We start from the raw sequence: 22,259 nt of genomic DNA on the forward strand, positions 1-22,259 counted from the left end.
AATCCGCCAATAAGTGCAGGACCCACCAATGTAGAGGAGGAACTTTGTCACAGTATCTAGTGTTGCAGTTTTATTTTTCAAAAGCACATTTGTGAAAACATTACCCAAACAATTATATTAAAGTTTGTTTTCAAATGGGCAAGTATAACACAATAGCTAAGTGTGTTGCTGCTGGTCCATTTAGGGGCAAACAGCCTACTATTGCTACTAGAGTTCCTCTTTTAACTCCAGTAGTAGAAGTCTGTACCATGATTCTGAAGGTCCAGAGTTTGAACCCTACAATTGGCTCTTGTGGCTGATCATTACGCAAGCCTGCATATGGGACAACTATTAAAAGAATAATTGTTTTTTTTGTGCTGCTAAAGTGATTAGCTCTGTGTGAGGCCAACAATAATAAGGTTGCAATGCCTATTCTCAGGGTTATTCTGCAGATGCCGCAACAGATTCATTCCTACATACCTAATGGTTATAGTGACCTTTTCTCTAACTTGGCTATAAACTTTTACCACGAATCCCAATTCTCATCCCTGTTAGCTCTTGCAGCTCCATTGCACAGCAGAATAATCTGTGCTGATAAAGACCGATTTGTGTGTAAATTGAATAAGACTGTCACGTTGAATAGGGGTTGAGTGTAATTCAGTGTATGAAAAGTGGCCGTTGGAGGGGATTGTAAATCATTTCAGATCTATAGGGCTGGCCTAGTGTAAATGCACAGATGAAAGTACAAGTGTAAACATTTTCAGATATAAAAAAGGAAAAGGGCATTTAGGACTATTAACTGGAAACAGCTGCGTCTAAAATGTGGGCTGCCTCTGTGAAATTGCTCAGCCTTGCATTGTGATTCATAATTGAAAAGTTGGTAATGGCATGAGCCTCTCTTCCTTTCACACTATTGGGTAGTCTCAAAACCTCAAAGGCTGTTCTAGGGCACAGTAGCTTTTGCAATTGCTGTATGCTTTTCTTTCCTTTGGGTTTTCTGCCCTTTTAAAAGGTATTGGAAATTGTTTTAATTTTAGCCGGGCTTTCTGAGAAGGCTGACAACGTGGTGAAAGCAGGAACCTGTTGTGCCTCTTGTAAGGAATTTCACCAGATAAAGCAGACGGTTTTACAACTAAAGCAGAAGGTACAAACATTTTGTCAGTCCCATTGTTATGTTATACATTTTAATAATATAAATTAGAGACTAGAAACAGCTGCAGTTCTTCTTAGGGTCAGGCTTGACAAAGCCCTGGCTGGGATGATTTAGTTGGGGTTGGCCCTGACTTGAGCAGGGGGGTGGGATTAGATGACCTACTGAGGTCCCTTCCAACCCTGATATTCTATGATTCATTAGAGGGTAACTTTAAACATACCAGTGTTGATGAATCACAGCCACATGAGGCTTGTGTTCATGAAATTGAGTGTAAAGTTTTAAAATCATGTGTGAATGGCAGCAATTGCTATTCAACTGACCTCATCGGAACAGATTGCTAATCATACCAAATTCAGTGGTAGCTTTGAGATATGGACAGATGCCCACTGTGGACTAGGATAAGACCATGAAATCCAGTTCCACTTACAAGGGTTTGAACCCAGCAGTGTTAACAAGCTGCATCATCTTTTCCCCTTTAATTCCTTCCAAATACACAACATTTAGGGCTTGAGCCTACACAGAACAGGTATAGCCAGTACAAATGTAGTTTTGTCAAAGTGGAAACTTTTGCAGGATCCGGGGCCAGCTCCAGGCAGCAGTGGAGGAAGCACGTGCCTGGGGTGGCACATGCTAAGGGATGGCATTCCGTCCATTCTTGGGGCCGCACAGTCCAGGCTTTCTCTTTTTTTTCCCGCTTTGGCAGTTCGGGCAGCAGTTCGAGTGGCTTTTTTTCTTTTCTCTTCTTTTTTCGCTTGGGGTGGCAAAAATGGTAGAGCCGCCCCTGGCAGGAACATGTCAATTTCAACTACATTTTGGTGGAAGGAGGTCTAAGTGATTCATTTTGACTTTCTCCTTACATTTTGGTAATATTCATTTGGACTTTCCTGCTTAATTTTATTTCATTTCAACTTTTATATTATAATCTAATTTTAATGTTTTTTATTTTGCAATCTGATGTTATTGAAACAATGTTTTAATGGTTTAGAAGGAAAAATTTTTAGGCATTTATGTTGTGTGGGAAAGTTGGAAATTTTTAGCTTTTCTTTCTGATTCGGAACTACACATTTTGAAATGTTGCCGTTTCCCACAGAACAGAAATTCCATTTTCCAACCATCTCTCGTTAGAAGTAATATTAATTTAATGAGAACAGCTTATAAAATAGCAAAGCTGGCTGTAAACAAACAACGTTAAAAAAATGACAAGTCATTGTGTGCTACTATGTGCAACTATTTACAGTAAATATGGCTCTTTGAATGGGCTGGTTGCCCAGTTATTTGTTCCCAATTGAGAAACCTGGCATCAAATCCTGTACTAAGTATCCTGGTCTCAGATTTGGTGGATATTGTAAACACTTAAGCTTGTGTGCTTATCTCCATTGGTAATTAAGTTTTGTCTATAGCAGGGGTAGGCAACCGCACATGAGCTGATTTTCAGTGGCACTCACACTGCCCGAGTCCTGGCCATCGGTCCAGGGGGCTTTGCATTTTAATTTAATTTTAAATGAAGCTTCTTAAACATTTGAAAAACCTTATTTACTTTACATACAACAATAGTTTAGTTATATATTAAAAGACTTATAGAAAAAGACCTTCTAAAACGTTAAAATGTATTACTGTCACACGAAACCTTAAATTAGAGTGAATAAATGAAGATTCAGCACACCACTTCTGAAAGTTTGCAGACCCCTGGTCTATAGCAAAATATACTGGCTGATCAGGAGTGACTTTCTGAACTTAGAATTGTTTTACGAGAATAAGGCATGTATGCATGGAGGAAAAGATTAGCAAACAGAAAAGAAGGCCTTCTAACAGAGGCATGTACAAGAACTTTAATGCCTAGGTCCTGCCTATCTAGGTTGCCTTTATCTCATTACCCCGAGGGCATTCTGCACCAAAAAATTAAAAATTCTACACGCAATATTTTGAAATTCTGTACATTTTTTTTGTCAAATGAGTGTGGAGGGTCTAGCATGGCATTGGGGAGCACAGGCCACTGACAGCACAAAGATGGGAGGTCACTGTACAGCTGTTCCCCAGGACACTGACTCAGCAGTGAGGCTGTACCAACCCTGACACAGCACAAGGAGCAGGCCTGCCCCAGAAACTCCTGAGGGCCATGCCCCTCTATGCCAGGTGCACCAGGTGTGGGCAAAAAGGCTCAGCAAGGCAGGATCCAAGTGTGAAGAGGCTTAGTGTGGGGGGAATCCAAGTGGGGTTGAGAGGGTTCTGTGTGGGGCAGTCTGGGCGTGAGCAGCTCAGTGAGGGATCCAGGTGTGGGGCAGGGTCTAGATGCAAAGGGGTTTGTTGGGGAGTTCTGGGGGTGCAACGGTAATGGAACCGTGCAAGGGGGTCCAGGTGAAGGTGTTTTGGGCTCAGCTCGGGGGGGGGGGAGAGAGGCTGGTTGTGGGGAGGATAGAGCTTGGCAGGGGGTCTGGGTGTGGTGGGTCCAGATGCTGGGAGAGTGGAGCTCAGTGAGGTAGGGATACAGGTGCAGCTGGTTGTGGCTCAGTGGGTTGAGGAAACAGATGCAGGTGGCTCGTCAGGGTGGGCCAGGTGCAGGGTGAGGGGGGGCTCATCTGGGGGTTCTAGGTGCATGTGGGAAGTGAGGCTTGGTGAGAGGGTCTGGTTACGAGGTGGGTCTGGATGCATGGAGGTTGGGTGGAGGGGGGGAGCAGTTCCCTGTACAATGATCCCTTCCCCTGCAGCTGAGGAGCGTTGGATGCTGGAAGCAGAGGAGTGTTGGGAGTTTGCAGAGCTTTCTACCACTGGGGGAGACCTGCTCCGAGATTTCTGACACTGCCCCGTGTGCTGTGCAGGGGAAAAGGAAGTCCCGTCCTCCCTAGCCCAGCCAGGACTAGCAACTGAGAGTGGCGCAGGGTAGGAGCCACCAGCCGGGTCTTCCCCAGTCTTGCCCCACGGTGATTCAGCTTTCTGCCAGCTGCCCTTGGCATCCAAAATATACTGCTTGGGAGGGTTGCATGACTACTCCTGTGGCTTCCCCATCAGAGAGTCATTTTTCTTCAGGGAACCAAAGAAATCTACGAGGGACATAAATTCTGCACATGTGCAGTGGCACAGAATTCTCCCAGGAGTATTTCATATAACAATCCACTACAGGCTGAGGCATCACAGATGGTAGAGCCAAGAAGTAATAGGGCTGGATCAAGACAGAGATGCCACCTTGAATGGTTTCTCCAGTGGGACTCAGTGTCACCATGATGTACTAGTGCAACATCCTGACTGCAGAGTTGTGCTGACCCTGAACCTTGCAACATTCAGGATAGCTCCAGTGAAACTGGGATGAGCAAGTTGAAGAAAGCAAAATGAGTTGTCAAAATTTATAAAAAAATATATATATATCAAGTCAGCAATCCAGTGCTTGGAATCAGTGCAACATAGTACCTTATGCACATCTGCTCACCCAGACATATGTAAGCATCTTTATTAGAAATCAGTGTTACACATCAGTCCAGTCAAACCATATCAAAATCAACTAGTCTACAGTTCTCATAGGAACCCCTCAGAGCTACAATATGTAACATGAAACACTGATGGTGTAAGGATCTTGTTTCTAGCACTAAGAATGTATCCACGCAAATCTTTACATGGAGACAGAAAAAGGTAGGCTGTGAGGAAAGGTTGGATTTTGAGTTATGGATTGAGAAAGCCAAGGTCATTTTGGACAAGTATCCCAGTCCATCCAAAGAATAAAATATGAATTAGGTCAGTGAGTGTAGTTAATCCCTAAGAGGATAACAGTCAACATCAAAAACACATGGTTTGGCACCAATTTGTATAACAGGTAGTTTCTGGCCGGGAGATATACAAGTTAGTGAACTAGACCTAGGACTCACTCACTTGACATGTTTGGTGCATGTCTCAGGTCCAGTTGACTCAGTGAGGAGGCATGTGTGTATGCTGGCTTTGCAGATATGTAATTTTTTTTTACTTACTAAATTATTTAATAAAAAGGCTTGTCGACAGTACTAGTCATTTTTTCTTACCCAGTAACAGAAAACTTTTTATATTCTGTTCATGTCGATCCTTTACAGTTACACACATATATTCCTGTCTGGCTGTTCAGAACATAAACTGAAGAATTGGTCATTGTAATGACTATAATGAGTAGCATTTGGGATCCTGAAAGAGCCCAAAGTAACCTCCAGGCCACAAATTGAAATAAAATCTATATTGGGGAAATTAATTAATCTATCACTCAAATGTGACCATCTATGGCTTGAAACATTCCATGCTTTTCAACAGTACATATAAATGCTACATAACTGCTTAGTCCAGTTGAAACTTGAGATTGGCAGAATTTTACTTACTAGTTTGAATGTATAGAGATGCTGAGTCTAAGACTCCTAGAACCCTCCTGCCAAAAGTGGTAGGGAAATTTTAACGATCACAAGTGGTCAAGACTTAGTTCTAGCTCTCAGTCTAAAAGTATCATTGTTGGCAGAATGTAGCCCCCAAACTGTGCTGGGGCATTGGTTTAATACCTACACAGAGAGAAGAATTTCATTTACAGAGTCACCACTGTGACTTCCTGCACCATTTAGCTGGTTCTTCTATGCTTCCCAACCAAGTGGTAGCCCAGCCCAAGATTACAAGCTTGTATAACCCACTGAGCAGTGCGTGTTATGTATCCCTCTTATGCTTAATCCACAGAGGCTGGGGGTCTGATACAGACCCCTTCCCACAGAACCTTGTTATTTAGCTCAAGCTGTAGCAACTCATCCTTTTGGCTCAGGAGGTCCAAGATTCAATCCTTGGGTAATAGCTAAAATAGCGGCTGGCACACCTGCAATCCATAAATTAATTGATGAGGGAAATATTTTAATTTAAAGCAAAGGATAAAAGTGCAATGCCCTGCTGGCATCTGTGCTTCCTCTGGGGCTCCTGGGAAATATCTATCCCACCCTGACCATTCAACTCCTTCCCCTTCCCAGAGTATAAGCTGCACTTGAGTTTTGGCCTGTGCCCCAGGACAGACAAGCTAGCTGATGTGTACAGCTCCACCGCACTCGGCTGAAAGGGTGTTGTGTGTGGACGGGAGCCAGATTAGGGACAACACTCGGGTAAGAGTCTGTCTGTGTTAGCTCTGCAGTAAAGAAAAACCTTTGGACTCCAAACAGCCCAGCTGCCGTCTGTAGTGTTGTGGAATGCAGGGCCGGCTCTATGGTTTTTGCCACCCCAAATGGTGGGGGGAAAAAAAAAGCAGCAATCGTGATCATTCTTTGGCGGCAATTTGGCGGCAGGTCCTTCCCTCCGAGAGGCGCTGAGGGACTGAGGAGCTGGACGTGCCTCCCCTTTCCGTTGGCCGCCCCAAGCACCGGCTTGCTGCACCGGTGCCTGGAGCCGGCTCTGGTGGAATGACAGCAGTGAAAGCACTGAGTATGAGCTGCAAGAAGCCTTAGTGGGCTGATTAACAGACAGGGAGAGATTGGATTGGGTTAGACAATCACTGTCCCTGGTTGACAGCCCTAAAACAGGCCTCAGACAAGGAGCTGAGCCAGGGGCTCATTAGGTGAGGTGTGACCAGTGTCAGATGAGAGGGAAGGATAAGAGCAAATCCTTCTACACACACATTCCCATTCCTCGAAAATACAGTTTTCTTCTTTTCTTTAAAGAAACAAAATTAGGACACTTGGTCCTATTTCCTCTCTCTCTGCCTTGGCTGCAGCCTTAGGGCTGTAGATACTGGGGCGTTACAATGAGTGAGAAGGACAGGAGAGGAAGTGATCTGGGCCCCGGTGGCTTTGCCACTGACTTGTTGTGTGATGTATGGCAAGTCATTTGAGCTGCCTTTGTCTCAGACACTAAAACAGACGCTAACATTTAGTTCCATCCCAAGCTTAAGTCATTAATGCTTGCAAAATGCCTCCATCCCTTGATGGAGATGCTTGCATAAAAGTTGCTACATATTACAGCACATAGTGTTGCCATCTCCTTACATTAACAGCCTTAGGTTTATACCATTGGCAGGTGAGTGTATGTCAACAATTGATAGCAATAACTAGAGGAGTCCTGAGACCATCCAGTTCGATGAATGCCACGTGGCTGGTCAAATTAACGCCAGATAACAAGAATCATTATGCTTTAGAATACAGCTGTCTAATGCAAATGTGAAGGAATCAAACACTGGAATAGCCAGTCTGCCCTTACGCAGTCTAGTATTGCAGGATTGGGGCCTTGTACTGGAAGCACCTAGAAGCAGTGAAATATGTCTTGGTTTGCGTCTGTACAACAACTAGTACAAGGGAACCCCAAACCTGATGGCCCTTGGGAACTGCCATAATATAAATAATAGTGAGAATATTAGTAATAAATACTTCATCTGCATCAAGACCTTTAAAGTTTCACTCACTTTGTTTCCAGAGAAACTTAACAAGGCTTGTAATCGAAATTGGGGAACTAGAGTGGATCTACAACCCTTTCTCTTTTTCCCCCCTCAGGTTGCTTTGCTACCAAACAACGCTGCTGACCTTAGCAAACAAATCACTGGTGAAAAGGTGCTTGCATCTAATGCCTATATACCAGGTCCCCCTGGGCAACCAGGACACCAAGGCCCTCCAGGTAAGATGCAAGCCGGGAGAAATCAAATATAAAATAGTGATATGAACAAAAAGCTTTTCATTTAATATGATTCTAAGTGTGCAACATTTTTCTTTTAAAATTGGTTTTATCTGCCAATCCACCACATCACAATCTGACAGTGCCTTCTATAGCTTTCCCATTTTCTCTTCATCAAACATCTCTTCACATCTAAAACATACTAGTCCTATAGATGTGGGTTTTTTTTCCCATCTCTTCCTGGGGTGACTCATATATTTCAGTCACCGTTTCTTATTTTTGTAACTCAGCCTGAAACTGAGTTACAAAAAATGAGTTACAGCCTGAAATGAGTCACCTCATTTCAGAAATGTCTGTTACTTTAGCCCATTCTCATTAGCACAATAGGAAATGTGCTTTTAATTTGCAAGGGTTCAAACAAACCTTTTTCCTATGATACTTTTGCATGGATTCATTCACTGGTTTAGTGCCGGATTTCTGGATTCAAACCCATTAGAAAGCAAAAACAAAACTCCACTGACACACTGCATTTTGTCTCATTTGGAGTTGAAACCATGAGAAATCACAGAAACTATAATTCAGCCCTGATACCTTCAAGCTAAGGTCAAATATACGAAAAGATTCACTAACTTTGATTAACTTGGGTCTAATTTTGGATTAGTAACAAATCCAAGAGAGTTTTACCTGGTTCTGGGTTTCATTAAGAAGTTTTGCAGAGCTCTAGGTGTATTCCTTAGTTGGTTTGATTTCTTATCTACTTAATTGATTCCTATCATTGCTGTCTCTTTTATTCTCCGAGTAGAAGAAATCTTTGCTTTATTTTCTCGGAGGAGAGTGTCCTCCGTCTACGGTATGTCATCAGTGCAAAGACAATATCATTTTAGACCCTTCTTCTGGCTAAGACTCTGACTGCAATGTATTGTTTATTATCTTCTTGAAATCATTCTGAACAAGGCTTGACTCTAGTCTCTACACTTCTTCCATCTAGTTTCTCAGTGACTTGCGCTGTCCAAGGTACTGTGGAATTATCTTTTTCTAGTTGAAAACTATCTGTGCTAACCTATTTCCTATGTGATTAGTGATCAAGTAGACTGGAATTTTCAAATGGAATGACACACTAAGTCACCGGGAGTTGGTTGTCTGGCTCCTTTGCAAACCCTAATCATAAACATTTTTAGTTCTGTTTTCCACCTCATTGTTTGACTTTCATTTCTTGTGCCCCTCATGTCCGTGCACTATGAAAAAGAATGCATCATCTGCTGGTTATAAAGCAGTTCAGCCAGATACCATATTAGTGTTGCTTATTATGTGAACATTGTTTGTTTCAGACATGATGTCTACTTGTAAGAGGCAAAGAAAGGCAATGTTTCTCCTGACATATATATACTTAATTTGTCTTGCTTCGCCTCTTAAAAGTATATTTTGTACAGAGTCAACAGTCACCTGGTAGCTGATGAGTATAAGAAGTGGAATGGAAGAACAGTACACATTTCTGCTCATGTATCAGGTAGAAGAAAGATGCAACACATCACCAATAAAAGTGGGCTAAGCTTGAAAGTCCTGATTGTTTCTGTGCCTCTCCTCTGTAGAGCCTTAAATTCACTTGTGATGGGTTCAGTCACAGAGACTCCCTTGAGGCTGTCACATGATGTGCTGGAATTACCTCTGAGCCTGTTTTTCACTGCCACCTTGGGATTCCAGAATCCTGCCTTGTTGAGCCAGACACACCAGTCTGCTGTAACACAGACCCAGGTCAGGTCCATGCCCCCAAAGCTGCAGACTTTAATCAAAAACTGCTCAGCAAATTGCCTATCTCACTCAGACACCCAGCTCCCAGTGAGATCCAAACCCTAAATAAATCTGTTTTACTCTGTATAAAGTTTATACAGGGTAAACTCATAAATTGTCCACCCTATATAACCCTGATAGAGAGATATGCACAGCTGTTTGCTCCCCCAGGTATTAATCACTTACTCTGGGTTTACTAATAAACAAAAATGATTTTATTAAGTATAAAAAGTAGGATTTAATTTGTTTCAAGTAATAACAGACAGAACAAGGTAAGTTACCAAGCAAAATAAAACAAAACACACAAGCCTAAGCCTAACACATTAAGAAACTGAATACAGGTAAATCTTACCTTCAGAGATGTTCTAATAAGCTTCTTTCACAGACTAGACTCCTTCCTAGTCTGGGCCCAATCTTTTCCCTGGTACTGTCCTTGTTAGTTCAGCTCAGGTGGTAACTAGGCGATTTCTAATGACTGGCAGCCCCCTTTGTTCTGTTCTACCCCCCTTTTATAGCTTGGCACAAGGCAGGAATCTTTTGTCTCTCTGGAGCCCCACCCTCCTCCTAAATGGAAAAACACCATCAATGGCCCACACTTTGCATAATTACAATAGGATCTCAGAGTAATACTTCATATTTCTAGTTTTAGATCCAAGAATGATACATTCATACAAATAGGATGAACACACTCAGATTATAAGCTTTTGAATGACACATTACAAGAGACCTTTTGCATAAAGCATATTCCAATTACATTATATTCACATTCCAAGCATATTTTCATAAAGCGTATGGAGTGCACCATTGCTGCAAGTTTGCTGATGCTTCTTTCTTTACAAAAGGTCTTTCTTTAGTTTAACTTGCCCATTTGCTCTGTGTTGTGTTAGTATTGAGACATTTCTGCTTTTCCCTTCATTTCCCACTCTTGATATCCTTGACCACCTGTCTGAGAGCAGTTGTGGTCTAGTTCTGTTCATGAGGTTTCCTTAGTTAATGTTTGTGAAGCACACTGAGATCCTGGGATGAAAGTGAAGAAAGGTGCTGCTACTCTGAATAATGTCGTTGTCCCTGACTGCCTTAGTGCTGTGTTTTGGTTTTGTGGAATTACTGCAGCTAATCAGCGAAGTAATATCTTAAAGAAAAGAGAGAGAGGAAAAGAGGGATCCATTAGGGAGATTGTATACTTTGCTGCTGACATTGATATTCTATCAGAAAGTCTCTAACTGGGTGTTAACCTTCACTGGATCACTTTTAATTTATAGGGGCCCCGGGACCGAAAGGAAGTCCAGGATTTCCTGGATCACCTGGACCTCCAGGCCAACCAGGTCCTAGAGGATCAATGGGACCCATTGGACCATCGCCTGACCTATCGCATATTAAGCAAGGCAGACGGGGCCCGGTGGTCAGTATTTTACTTTCCTGTCAAGAACATGCAGTGTGTCCTCCCACCCTCCACAAGCACACACAAGCCTTTCCGTTCTTGTGACAACCATTCCTTTGTCTTGCAGGGTCCACCAGGGGCACCAGGGAGAGATGGTACCAAGGTGAGGCCAGAAGTATTAGTCTTTTCCTGTATGCATACATCCTACGATCGCTATCATCAATCTCACTGATTGCTATTGCGGATCAGTTTATTCCAAATACTAAGATAATTTTCCTTTCCCAATATTTGACCGTGTTCCCCTCCCCTTCAAAGCCCTTCCACATCTTTCTATGTTTCCACATCAAGTTCACGCTCCTTAGCCTCATTTTCAAGACCATCCACGCGTTTTCACTGATGTCCTCAGAGTCTCTTTCTCAATCCCTATGCACTACTGAATCCTCCCTACCTACAAATCCCTTGTGTCCTCATCCCACTCTCTGTGTTATGCTTTTATTTATGCTCCCTGGCTCTTGAAAAAGCTTATCCCTTCTTCTATGCTGAGCATCTGCCCTTTCCTTCTCCATATCACTCCTTAAAGAGGACAGTGATCAGTTGTCCTCTATGTTCACTGAGGGCAGGACAAGAAGTAAGGGGCTTCATTTTCAGCAAAGGAGTTTTAGGTTAGAGATTAGGAAACATTTTCTAACTAAGAATAGTTAAGCTCAGGAATAAGCTCCCAAGGGAGGCTGTGGAATCCCTGTCATTGGAAGTTTTTAAGAACAGGTTGGACAAACACCTGTCAGGGATGGTTTACATATCCTGCCTCAGTGCAAGGGGATGAACTAAATGAACTCTTGAGGTCGCTTCCAGCCCTACTTTTCTATCATTATATGACCATAGCAGAATATTAGAATCAAGTCCTTCATCAGGTATTGAGTACAGTCAAAATGAAACTTGATTCACAAGGTAAAATCACTGCTTTGTTTTATCCATGAAGGGTATTTTCCTGCAATTGTTGTGTAATGAAAACCCCTACTGGTTGCTGGAGGATTTTGTATAGGATAATTACATGGCTGAAGGTAAAATTTTCAAAAGCACTTAAGTGACTTGAAGCCCAAGTCCCGTTTTCAAATGTGACTTAGAAACTTAGGGCTTGGCTACACTGGAGAGTTGCAGCGCTGGTGGTGGGTTTACAGCCCTGCAACTTACTCACCATCCACACTTGCAAGGCACATCCAGCGCTACATCTCCCTGGCTGCAGCACTGGCTGTACTCCTGCTCTGCCTGGAGTATAATGATTGCAGCGCTGGTGATGCAGCACTGCTCCACAAGTGTGGCCACCAAAAGCGCTGTAATTGGCCTCCGAGGTATTCGGAGGTATCCCAGAATGCCTGTTCAGCCACTCTGCTGTTTTGTTGTGAACTCCGGGCTCCCGGAGCTGCTTATCTAAAAAACAAACACAGCTCGTTTGCTTGAGCAGAGGCAGGCAGGGGGATTCCTTTGGAATATTCACAGTTTGCTTGAGGAGAGAAGCAACACGGCGGGGGGGGGAGCGGGGAGTCCGTTTTGGAGCAGCTGCTTATCTGGTCTGAAGGCTATTTGCATTTAGTGAATAAGAGAGGGGTAGGAGAAGGGGTCGAAACTTTTAAAATGATTGAAGGTTGGTGCTGTGTATCTGACACAGTGTCAGCTCCAAAAATCCACTCTCTCTGTCTCCCCCATGCTCCCTGTCACACTCCATCCCACCCCCCCTCTTTTGAAAAGCACGTTGCAGCCACTTGAATGCTGGGATAGCTGCCCATAATGCACCACTCCCAACAGCGCTGCAAATGCTGCAAATGTGGCCACACTGCAGCGCTGGTAGCTGTCAGTGTGGCCACACTGCTGTGCTTTCCCTACACAGCTGTACAAAGACAGCTGTAACTCCCAGCGCTGTACAGCTGTAAGTGTAGCCATACCCTTAGCAGTCAAAGACCTACTGACTTTTTAAGAGACTCTGAGTGCTAAGTGCCTAAGTCACTTTTGAAAATTGGACTTAGGTTTCAAGTCATTTAAGTGCTTTTGAACATTTTACCCTGGGTCCTTAATAATAGTCTCAGCTGATGTAAATCAATATAGTTCTATTGAAGTCAATGGCACTACTTCAGTTTACTTCAGGATCTGGCCCACAGGTTTGAAATCATTGCATGGTGGCAAGTTTGGGGTATCTTAAGAAAACTATACTTTTTTTACATAAACTTTCTAGCACATGCTTCCAAATTGTGTGTTCAAGGAAAGATGAAGCTCAGAAAAAGTATTCATGTGGGTAATTTCATTTTTAACAGCTGGAACATAAGTGCTCCTACATTTAATTGTTTTTATAATGGGATGGCCATTTTATTAAACTTATACATATTGTGTGTGGAGATATCTGTCTCTGGGACATAAATAAAAACATATTTTAGAAAAGATAATCACAGCCATTTTGGAAGTAATCAGCCAATTTATCTTTATATGCTCTAATTACTTCTATGATATGAAACTTCTCTTTCTAAAATCCCAGTAGAAAGTACTCACGTCTCTCTCACTTCTGTTGTTACATGCATGAAATGTATTTAGTTCTTCATACTGATTTCTGATCTCTATCTTCCCTCTACTGCAATTTCTGCTTCTTCCATCTGACTGATCCAAGTCTTCTAATTCCTCATTCTTTTCTCTTGATGACTATGGCCCAGGTATGCAAAGGTATTTAGGGGCCTAATTTCTATTAATTTCCATGGGAATTAGTCGCGGAGTACCTTTGAGTATCAGGGCCTATGTCCTTCTGATCTCTTTTTTTTTCCTAGGGCTTCTTTTTTGGTTGTTTTTTTAGTCTGATTTTCTATCAGAAGAGATTGTGCAAACATAGCATTTCCTCTCGATCTGAATACCTTTACAAAAAAAACCCAAATAGTATTTGGAAAGCTTTTGTCTTACATGTATAACAAATGGTAGCAAACGCTTAGTTTTACATGTGACTGGGGACCCAAAACATCAGCTTTTCAAGCAAATAATTATTACGGTGTTATAGTAAGCAAGTAAAGTCTTTCTCCTCTAGTGAAATGTGATTTCCTCTGTGGTCAATACTCTCTCCTTGGTTGTATTTTGTATGATGAACTCTATAAATCATAAAAATGAGTGAATGTCCTTAAGAACCAGCACTGATTTTTGACTGACAATTACTATTTATTATTTTTAAAATAACTTCAGGCTATTGGAAAGCTACTGGTGCCATTTTGTAAACCTTGTTTTCTACAAACCTTTCAGAAATTGATTGCTTCTGTAGATCCTTGTGCCAGCCAAGATTTGAAATTTTGTCCTTAGGGGTATTTAATAGGGTGTAGGTTTACAGGTTGCTGAGTGTGGTTGTGGAAAGCAGGGAGACACAAGCAATAATGTATGTACTCAGTAATTACCCTGTGCTAGTGCTTCTACCTAGTGAGGAGAAATATGTGAAAACCTCTACACCTACAGTGAACAAGCTCCGTTGAATTGGGGAAAAGTGGGTGAGCCATGTAGCCAGGGCATCAGTTCTTAAATCCAGTGACTGCAAAGTGTGCATAGCAGCCACTTATAGGATATTTAAACATGCTTCAGAGCTGTACATAGTAGTGAGAATTGAGACAGCCGTGAAGACCAGCCTCTGACAAAGAAATGTGTCTGAGGTTTGCATGCAACCCCTAGCTCTCACAGCCAGCTGCTAATTCCCTCATGGCATATGCTGGGCAAATGTTCTAGCTGGCCTACTAGCCTGCAGCACCTGTGTAACCCACTGGTCAGAGTGTGGCAGGTCCCCCAGTGTGCCTGGGATATGCATCTATTACAGACTGAACTAGAGAGGCTTGGCTCTTTAGCTCAAGCTTTTAAGAGCTTTTGCTTGAAGTTCTGGAGGTCCCTGATTCAATCCTCAGTGTGTAGGCTAGATGGAAGCTGCCCTACCTGTTCCTCGTATTTACATCACCTTATTGGATGATGCCTATAGTTACCAAGGGATTCTTGATCCACAGGAATGAATGAGTGCCTCAGTTGAGGCAAAGCTATGTCATTTTCTGCTTGCTTTAATCACAGCTAATTAAAATGGTATTTATTACAGGGGGAGAGAGGAGCACCAGGACCAAAAGGGCCACCTGTAAGTATCACTGCCAGCCAACCAGGATTTCCACAGTAGAGAGAAGACATGATCTAGTAACAATGTCACAGTCAGATACCTATGGTGAAAGGAATCCATCTATGTCTCTGTTACTGTGTCAGTATTTGTACCTAAATGTTTCATCAAGCCTAACACTTGTCTACGTACCCTGTTCTCTTTTCAGTGGATACGCTGCATCGCCATGCCATCATGGTGTACTGTACATCGCTAGAAGGCACTGTCCTGGAACATCTCCCATGGAACTAGTTAGCTTAATAATAGTAAATGGCAGTAACAGATGCTTAATTGGGACAGCATTAGCAAACAGTTTGCTTAAAAGGAACACCAGCCAGTAAGAAGGGATTAATTGGGGTTTGGCACATTTAACAAATAAAGGTTAAAAGAAGAAGAGAGAGAGATGCAATGCAGATCATTTGTTCTCATATACTTATTCAGTCAGGATGAAATTCCACCCTCTGCAGCAGACCAGTCATTCCCAATGGAGTTAGACACTGGTGTGTGTTTAAAAGTCTCACTAGGTACTTACCTGCATTTTTAACTACCTAAATACCCTTTTTAAAAAAAATCTGGCCCTTAGTCACCATTTACATCCTCAAAATAGGACTTAACTGGGATTTGAGTGAGATGTAGCACTGGGCAGGGCATCTGGACAAAGTTGAATATTTGCAGCATGTTAAATCCTTTCAGACTCTCGTTTCTACAGAGCAGATTCTTAAGTGGATGGTCTACCAGTGCGTCCACAAGGAGTATGCTACAGTGTACTTATCCATAAGAAGAGAACTTAAAAAAAAAGTTATGGTTTTGTCAAATGACATAAACCAGATGGAAACATTTTTACATATGGAAATGTATTTAGTAATTAATAAACAGCATTTGGGTCAAGGTACTGAAATGGATTAATTTAAAATTCAGTTTCTCATATAGATTGTGTTTTTATTATAAAACTTCCATTCATAATAAGTAAGTCATTATTTTTTTCAAATAGAAGGAACATGAGGAAAACAATCTTCTCTGAACTATGCTCTGTGCCTGCTCAGTGCAAAGTACTCTTCTGAGATGATGAGGGCTGATGCTAATAGAGGTTGAAGGCATTTGGCTACTCACAGAAGAGTTCAGCATCTTGCAGGATGGAGCCCTGTCCGCTAAATGCATTTACCAATTGAAGCTGTTTTTCTGAGTTATTCCAGGCTGATTGAATGGGAGATGTTTTATTTCGGGCAGCCAACACCAAGCAATGTTTTGTCAAAGTACCCCATCGAGCATAACCATGTTAATATTTGGGCAGTGCTTGGAAAATATCAAAGCACTAAGTAATAAGTATTATTAATGATCACATGTCATGTCTGCAGGGCCCACCAGGCTCGTTCGATTTTCTGTTGCTGATGATGGCAGACATCAGAAATGACATTGCTGAGCTTCAGGAGCGAGTATTTGGACACAGGACTCACTCATCAGCAGAGGAGTTTCCATTACCTCAGGAATTTACAAACTATCATGACACAGTAGACTTTGGATCTGGAGAGGACTATAAGCAAAGAATTGCACCCAAAGACTCTAGGATGCACAAAACAGACCATCATTAGCTAGGTTTGGTTATATATAGCAAGGAGAGATGTTCAGAGTGGTATGGTATAAAAATGCACTGATGATGTAAAATATATGTATAATTTTCCAGTTTTCTCTTTTCTTGTCTCCATGTCCTCTAGCTTTCTCTATTTACAGAGACATCTACTAGTGGTGGTTACATACATTCCAGCCTGTGTCAGTTTTTGTGCTTTGTGTATGTAGACATTATTGTAATGGAGATTAGTTGGCTAAGCACTAGTTCGAAGTGTCATACAATGAGGTCTAAGGTAAACCTGGGAGATGCGTGTGTCCTAAAATTACTCCTGCTTGTCCCTTAAAAATACCCTGCTGTTAATTCAGTGTAGGCAGTCAGATTTATTCAGCAACAGATTTCTGGCTGTGCAATGAGAGAATATGGTCTATACGTGATGTAGGGGTGGGCAAGGGAGCAGGAAACTTACTAAGAGGAAGAACTGGTGTGAATGAGACAAGTTTGCTGATTCACACAGATAAAATCAACTAACCCTCATGGTGGCAAACTGACTGTCAGGTTCAGTTATATGAAAGGAGTGGCAATATACACTGTAGATGACTAGGGGTATACTAAATGATTCTGATCTCACTCACACCCGTGAAGGTCATCCTATTGATTTCAGTGGTGATACACTGATATACGTGAAAATAGAATGAGGCCTAAGGTTTGCAAAAGAATTTTCATCCAATTTGTTTCTACAGACTGTAGCACAAGCATCTGCTGTATGAGTTGAAGGTAACTGGTGTTCTTCAAAGTGTAATATGAGTCAACGATTCCTGTAACATATATAATGAAGAGGAGTGGTTAAAGGAGTACATATGACCAAACACTGTAGCTGATGCTTGGGATGCCATGGGTGAACTCTGGAGAGAGTCACATCGCTGTCCTGGTGCCAGAGAGAAAATTGTTGTTTGAAAGCAGGATTGAAGAATTAATAGGGAACCCATTCCTCACATCTTTCTATACTGAAAAGTTGGATTAACAAGTTAGTGTACCCAGAGTCATCTACAATGTATATTACCACTCCTGGCACATTACTGAACCTGGCAGTCACTTTGCCACCATTATAGTCTAAACAGTTTTTCCAGTATATTAAGCACAAACATTTTATTTGCATGGCTCCTCTCACTACAGTACTTGTAGTGTTAAGAAGACAGCTTCCCTGTGACGAATGCAAAAGAAAACCCCTCATTGCTCCACTTCATCTTCAGGGCTTGTATGTTCTCCCTAGAGCAAGTATGGACAGTGATATAAGCAGCACCTTTCCAAGATGCATGGGTTGGTTGGGAGTTTTGGGGGGCGGGTCCCCTTTCATGTCTCCCTTCCTGAGGGCAACTACTATAATTCCTCTACCAGTAGTACTGTCCACATTGGCTACACTGCAATTAAAATCCATGGCTGGTCTATGTCAGCTGACTTGGGCTCGCAGGGCTCAGGCTAAGGGGCTTTTTAATTGCAGTGTAGATATTCAGGCTTAGGCTGGCACCTGGCTCTAGGACCCTGCTTGGTGAGAGAGTCCCAGAGCTCAAGCTGCACCCTGAGCCCAAATGTCTATACCACAGTTAGCCTGAGTCAGCTGTCATGGGCCAGTTGCAGGTGTCTAATTGCCGTATAGAAGTGCCCATATTATATTAACCATGTAGTTCAAACTTAATATTAGCCCTGCAGTTTGCCAGCAGAGGAGCAGGGAATCTCAGGAAATCTTGAAATTTGTGAAATTTGCAAATTTTCTTTGGGGGACTTGTCAGTTCCTCAGATACCTTTTCAATTCCTTCCTATGGTTATATTTCTGCAGATCGTATGGAATAAGTTTTTTCTTCATTCCTGTTTTCTTGATCTTGAGTGTATATCCCAAATTAAAAAGAACTGAGTACATAATTGGTAAAGATAGGCTAATTACAGTAACCCATGGACCTTCAAGGCTCTGAAGAGTTCTGTGAGCTGCAGATTGAAATATTTTGAGAACCAAGCAATGGCGGTTGGGGTTCTGGGAAAGAAGGTGTGTCCAGAAGTGGAATAATCTTTGAGTCATCAGAATGAAAGACCTAAACCAGCGTTAGATGTAGGGTGACCGGACAGCAAATGTGAAAAATTGGGACAAGAGTGGGGGGTAAGAGGAGCCTATATAAGAAAAAGAATCAGGACTGTCCCTATTAAATCAAGACATCTGGTCACCCTAGTTAGATGGGCTGTATATGGCCCACTTAGGGCTTGTGTCCACTTACCGGGGAACCAACGCATGGTGATGAATCCACCAGGCATCAATGTACTGGATCTAGTGAAAACCCATTAAATCGACTGCCAATCATTCTCTGTTGATTCCGGTACTCCACTGGAACAAGAAGCATAAGGTAGGTCGAAGGGAGAGTTTCTCCTGTCAACCCAGCGCCTTGTAGACACTGCAGTACGTTGACCTAAGTACATTATTCACATAGCTGGAGTTGTGTAATTTAGGTCAACTTAGCCCTATACTGCAGACCTGCCCTTAGTTATTTTCATGTAGGCAACTATGTATATGTCACTTTCTTAAACTATATATGTACCCCATACATACAATTATGTCATGCACTTAACCTCCTGGATCAGGTTGATATTCTCCATACATTATTAACTAGCAGGGGGTTTTGGAACACAAACTACTGAACAGGATGTTTTGTAAATCAATCCAGATTTCCCCCCTCCCCAAAGAAAACGTGATCTAAAATAAGGAATCGGTTTTAGTTTTAAGCTTTGCTTTTTCAGTTGTAGGGAAAACAACAAATTAAAGCTTCTGGACGCCCCAAGGGACAGATTGCCCTGGTATGCAGCAGTATCTGTGAGAGGGGAACTCTGACCCTGAATCCGGAAGTTACTTAAGCACATGCCTAACTTTAAGTGGGCAGGTAGTCCCATTGACATCTATGGGCATTACTAAAGACATATTTAAGTACCTTCCTGAATCAGAGCCTTAGTGAGGTTCCCCTTGTGGAATTTCCATCATGTCACTCCATTGGTTGGGCACAAGGTTTTCTGCAGGTCCTTGTCCCCAGTGGAACAGGCATGGAGATGAGCCCCCACAACCTGTGTATAGGGCTCTGCCACTCCTAGAATCATAGAAGATTAGGGTTGGAAGAGACCTCAGGATGTCATCTAGTCCAACCCCCTGCTCAAAGCAAGACCAACTCCAACTAAATCATCCCAGCCAGGGCTTTGTCAAGCTGGGCCTTAAAAACCTCAAAGGATGGAGATTCCACCACCTCCCTAGGTAACCCATTCCAGTGCTTCACTACCCTCCTAGTGAAATAGATATCTGCTTGATACCGGCTGCCAACTAGACATGGAGCCATTGATCACTACCCGTTGAGCCTGATGATCTAGCCAGCTTTCTGTTCATATTATCTGTGGCAGTCCAGTTCTGGGGAAGCTGTGCTGAATGGGCTTCCCTATTTGGCCACTCCCCTTGGGCATCCTTAAAAGGAGGGTAACCATGGAAAATGTTATGTAGCCTAAGGTGTCACTTCTAGAGCAAACACCTAGCAGGTTTCTGGGGTAGGAGATTTAATTGACCAGTACTTCTGGTCTCATGCCTGGGCTTTATTCTCTTCTCCCCGATCCTCCCATGGATTCCCAACCTCTGAGCATGCCTTGGTTGGGTCCCAGGGACTTGGGGATGGTGCTATTGAGCAAGGTCTGTCATTTTCACATTGCAGGCAGAGTTCCTCTGGCAGGGTCACCTCTTCTGCAATGATATAGCCCTAGGTGTGCTTACAGAGCAGATATCTTTTGGATGGACCATTCTTCTTATATTTTCAGTTAACCATATATTTTTCACAATAAAGGAGCTATAGCCGAAATTGTTCAGTTTAGGATTCTGAGAGAGAGACTTGTGTACATGTCCACACACACAAATCCTCAGATAAAAAGGTAAGGTATTAGGTATTTTCTGTGACCTACCTGAAGCATTGAAATTCCAGATAAGATAAATAGATTCCAGATTCAAGATGAGATTTTTTAAAGTGTAAATTACTTACTCCTTTATAATTCTTAAAATAACAAAAACATATGGATGCAGCAACAGTCACCTTTCTGGCTAGTTTCATTACTTAGTCTCATGCACATGACAAATTTGTTTCATCTAGCTAAATATCATGTATAATTTTATTAGAAAGAAATATTATTTTGATAAATTAAAAATGTGCTAAGTTTAAAAGAGAAGGATACTAAGGTAAAAAGTTCACTTTTATTAATATTGGAAATAAATATTTAATTGAAACATTTTCAGATGTGTAGTAATGGGCAGAATTCTTATTGTTTATGGGTTGGTATTAGTTTTTAACAAAATTAGATCAACAAAGCTGGAAGAAATTTTTGACTCTCCCAAAAGTGTACAAAGTTAATATGAGATTAGCCATTCTTGTAAAGCTGGAATAGTAAAGCAAAAAATGTCATGGTAAATCAGAAAACCAGGAAAAAATAAAAGAAATTGAAGTGACATTCAAGTAATAGCTTGTTGGTATCATAGTGTAAAAGAGTCTCTAATCAAGTCACTTCCTGGTTGTATTTCATAGTTAATAAATTAGAATCCTACTGACATCAATGAAAGATGAGAATTTGGGTCCATGAATTTGTTTTTAATTTGCCAAGACTCAACTTTGTTCCAGTTAAACATTTTGTACACTGCTCATGTTATTTATAATAAGTATATGAAATATTAAAATGTATATAAAAATGATTATGATTATATGATGTATTCTTAATAACAAAGATATTTTTCTTATGCTGTTGGTTGTTGCTTTTGTTATAAATCTTTTCCCAGAAACTTTCCAGGTTTTTCCAGATTTGGTAAAAACAAAATGACTGGGAGCCCCCTGAAACATGAGTCAGACTCCTGTTTACTAATTCACATGTAACAAAGTATGTTATACAGGCCCTTTTGTATCAAAAAAGAGATTTAGTAAATCTTTTCAGATGGCACGTTATTCATTAGAGCTGATCAGAAAATGGGGGGGGAGGGTTTCCATGAAAAATTTCAACTGTTAGACAAAAAAAATCAAAACTTGAAAATTTTCAGCCAAAATCTTTCAGATCAATGCTGAATATTTCAAATCAGAAATGCCGCCAAAGTGTCTCCTGGGAGTTGTAGTTCAGGTGCCTCATGCCCCCTCTTATCTTCTATGGACTGGACTACCTGAGCAGACCACATCTCCCACAATGCACCAGAGTCTCTACTCTTGCTGAGATGCCACAGTGCATCATGGCAGTCCCAGCTCTTATGAGACTCTATGGCAGTATTTCCAAATCAAAATTAGAGGAGGTTGGCCCAAAAAGGAAAACATTTTGGTTTTCAGGTGGTCAGTTTTTTGACAAAGTGTCAACATTTTCCATGGAAAGCAAACACCTTTTGGGAACAATTTCACTTTGTCAAAAAAAAAACAATTTTTCATCAAAAAATAGCGTTCATGGAATATTTTTACCCAGCCTTACCACCCTGGTAGCACTGTGACCTTCTAGGTGGTCAATGTCTGATGACTATTATTCCCAACATAAAGCTGCTTTTCGCAGCAATATGTGACACCTGTTCATTTATAACAATTCTCTCTACCAGCAGACTGAATGGGCTTGCTATCTCTGGACAAAAGTCTATACTTTGGGA

At 41.8% G+C, this 22,259-nt stretch overlaps 1 protein-coding gene across 1 annotated transcript in view; it reads left to right on the forward strand.

Moving 5' to 3' along the window:
• The window catches only part of CCBE1 (collagen and calcium binding EGF domains 1), a 176,304-nt gene extending 158,239 nt beyond the window's left edge, over positions 1-18,065 (forward strand). Inside the window, exons 6-11 of the mRNA XM_030567911.1 lie at positions 1,017-1,123; positions 7,591-7,711; positions 10,759-10,898; positions 11,005-11,040; positions 14,971-15,006; positions 16,377-18,065. Of these exons, the coding sequence (XP_030423771.1) occupies positions 1,017-1,123; positions 7,591-7,711; positions 10,759-10,898; positions 11,005-11,040; positions 14,971-15,006; positions 16,377-16,610 (674 nt within the window). The 3' untranslated portion in view covers positions 16,611-18,065. The remainder of the gene's footprint in view (positions 1-1,016; positions 1,124-7,590; positions 7,712-10,758; positions 10,899-11,004; positions 11,041-14,970; positions 15,007-16,376) is intronic.
• The last annotated feature ends 4,194 nt before the right edge of the window (positions 18,066-22,259 follow it).

Source organism: Gopherus evgoodei, chromosome 6 (genome assembly GCF_007399415.2).
Source record: "Gopherus evgoodei ecotype Sinaloan lineage chromosome 6, rGopEvg1_v1.p, whole genome shotgun sequence".
NCBI lineage: Eukaryota > Metazoa > Chordata > Testudines > Testudinidae > Gopherus > Gopherus evgoodei.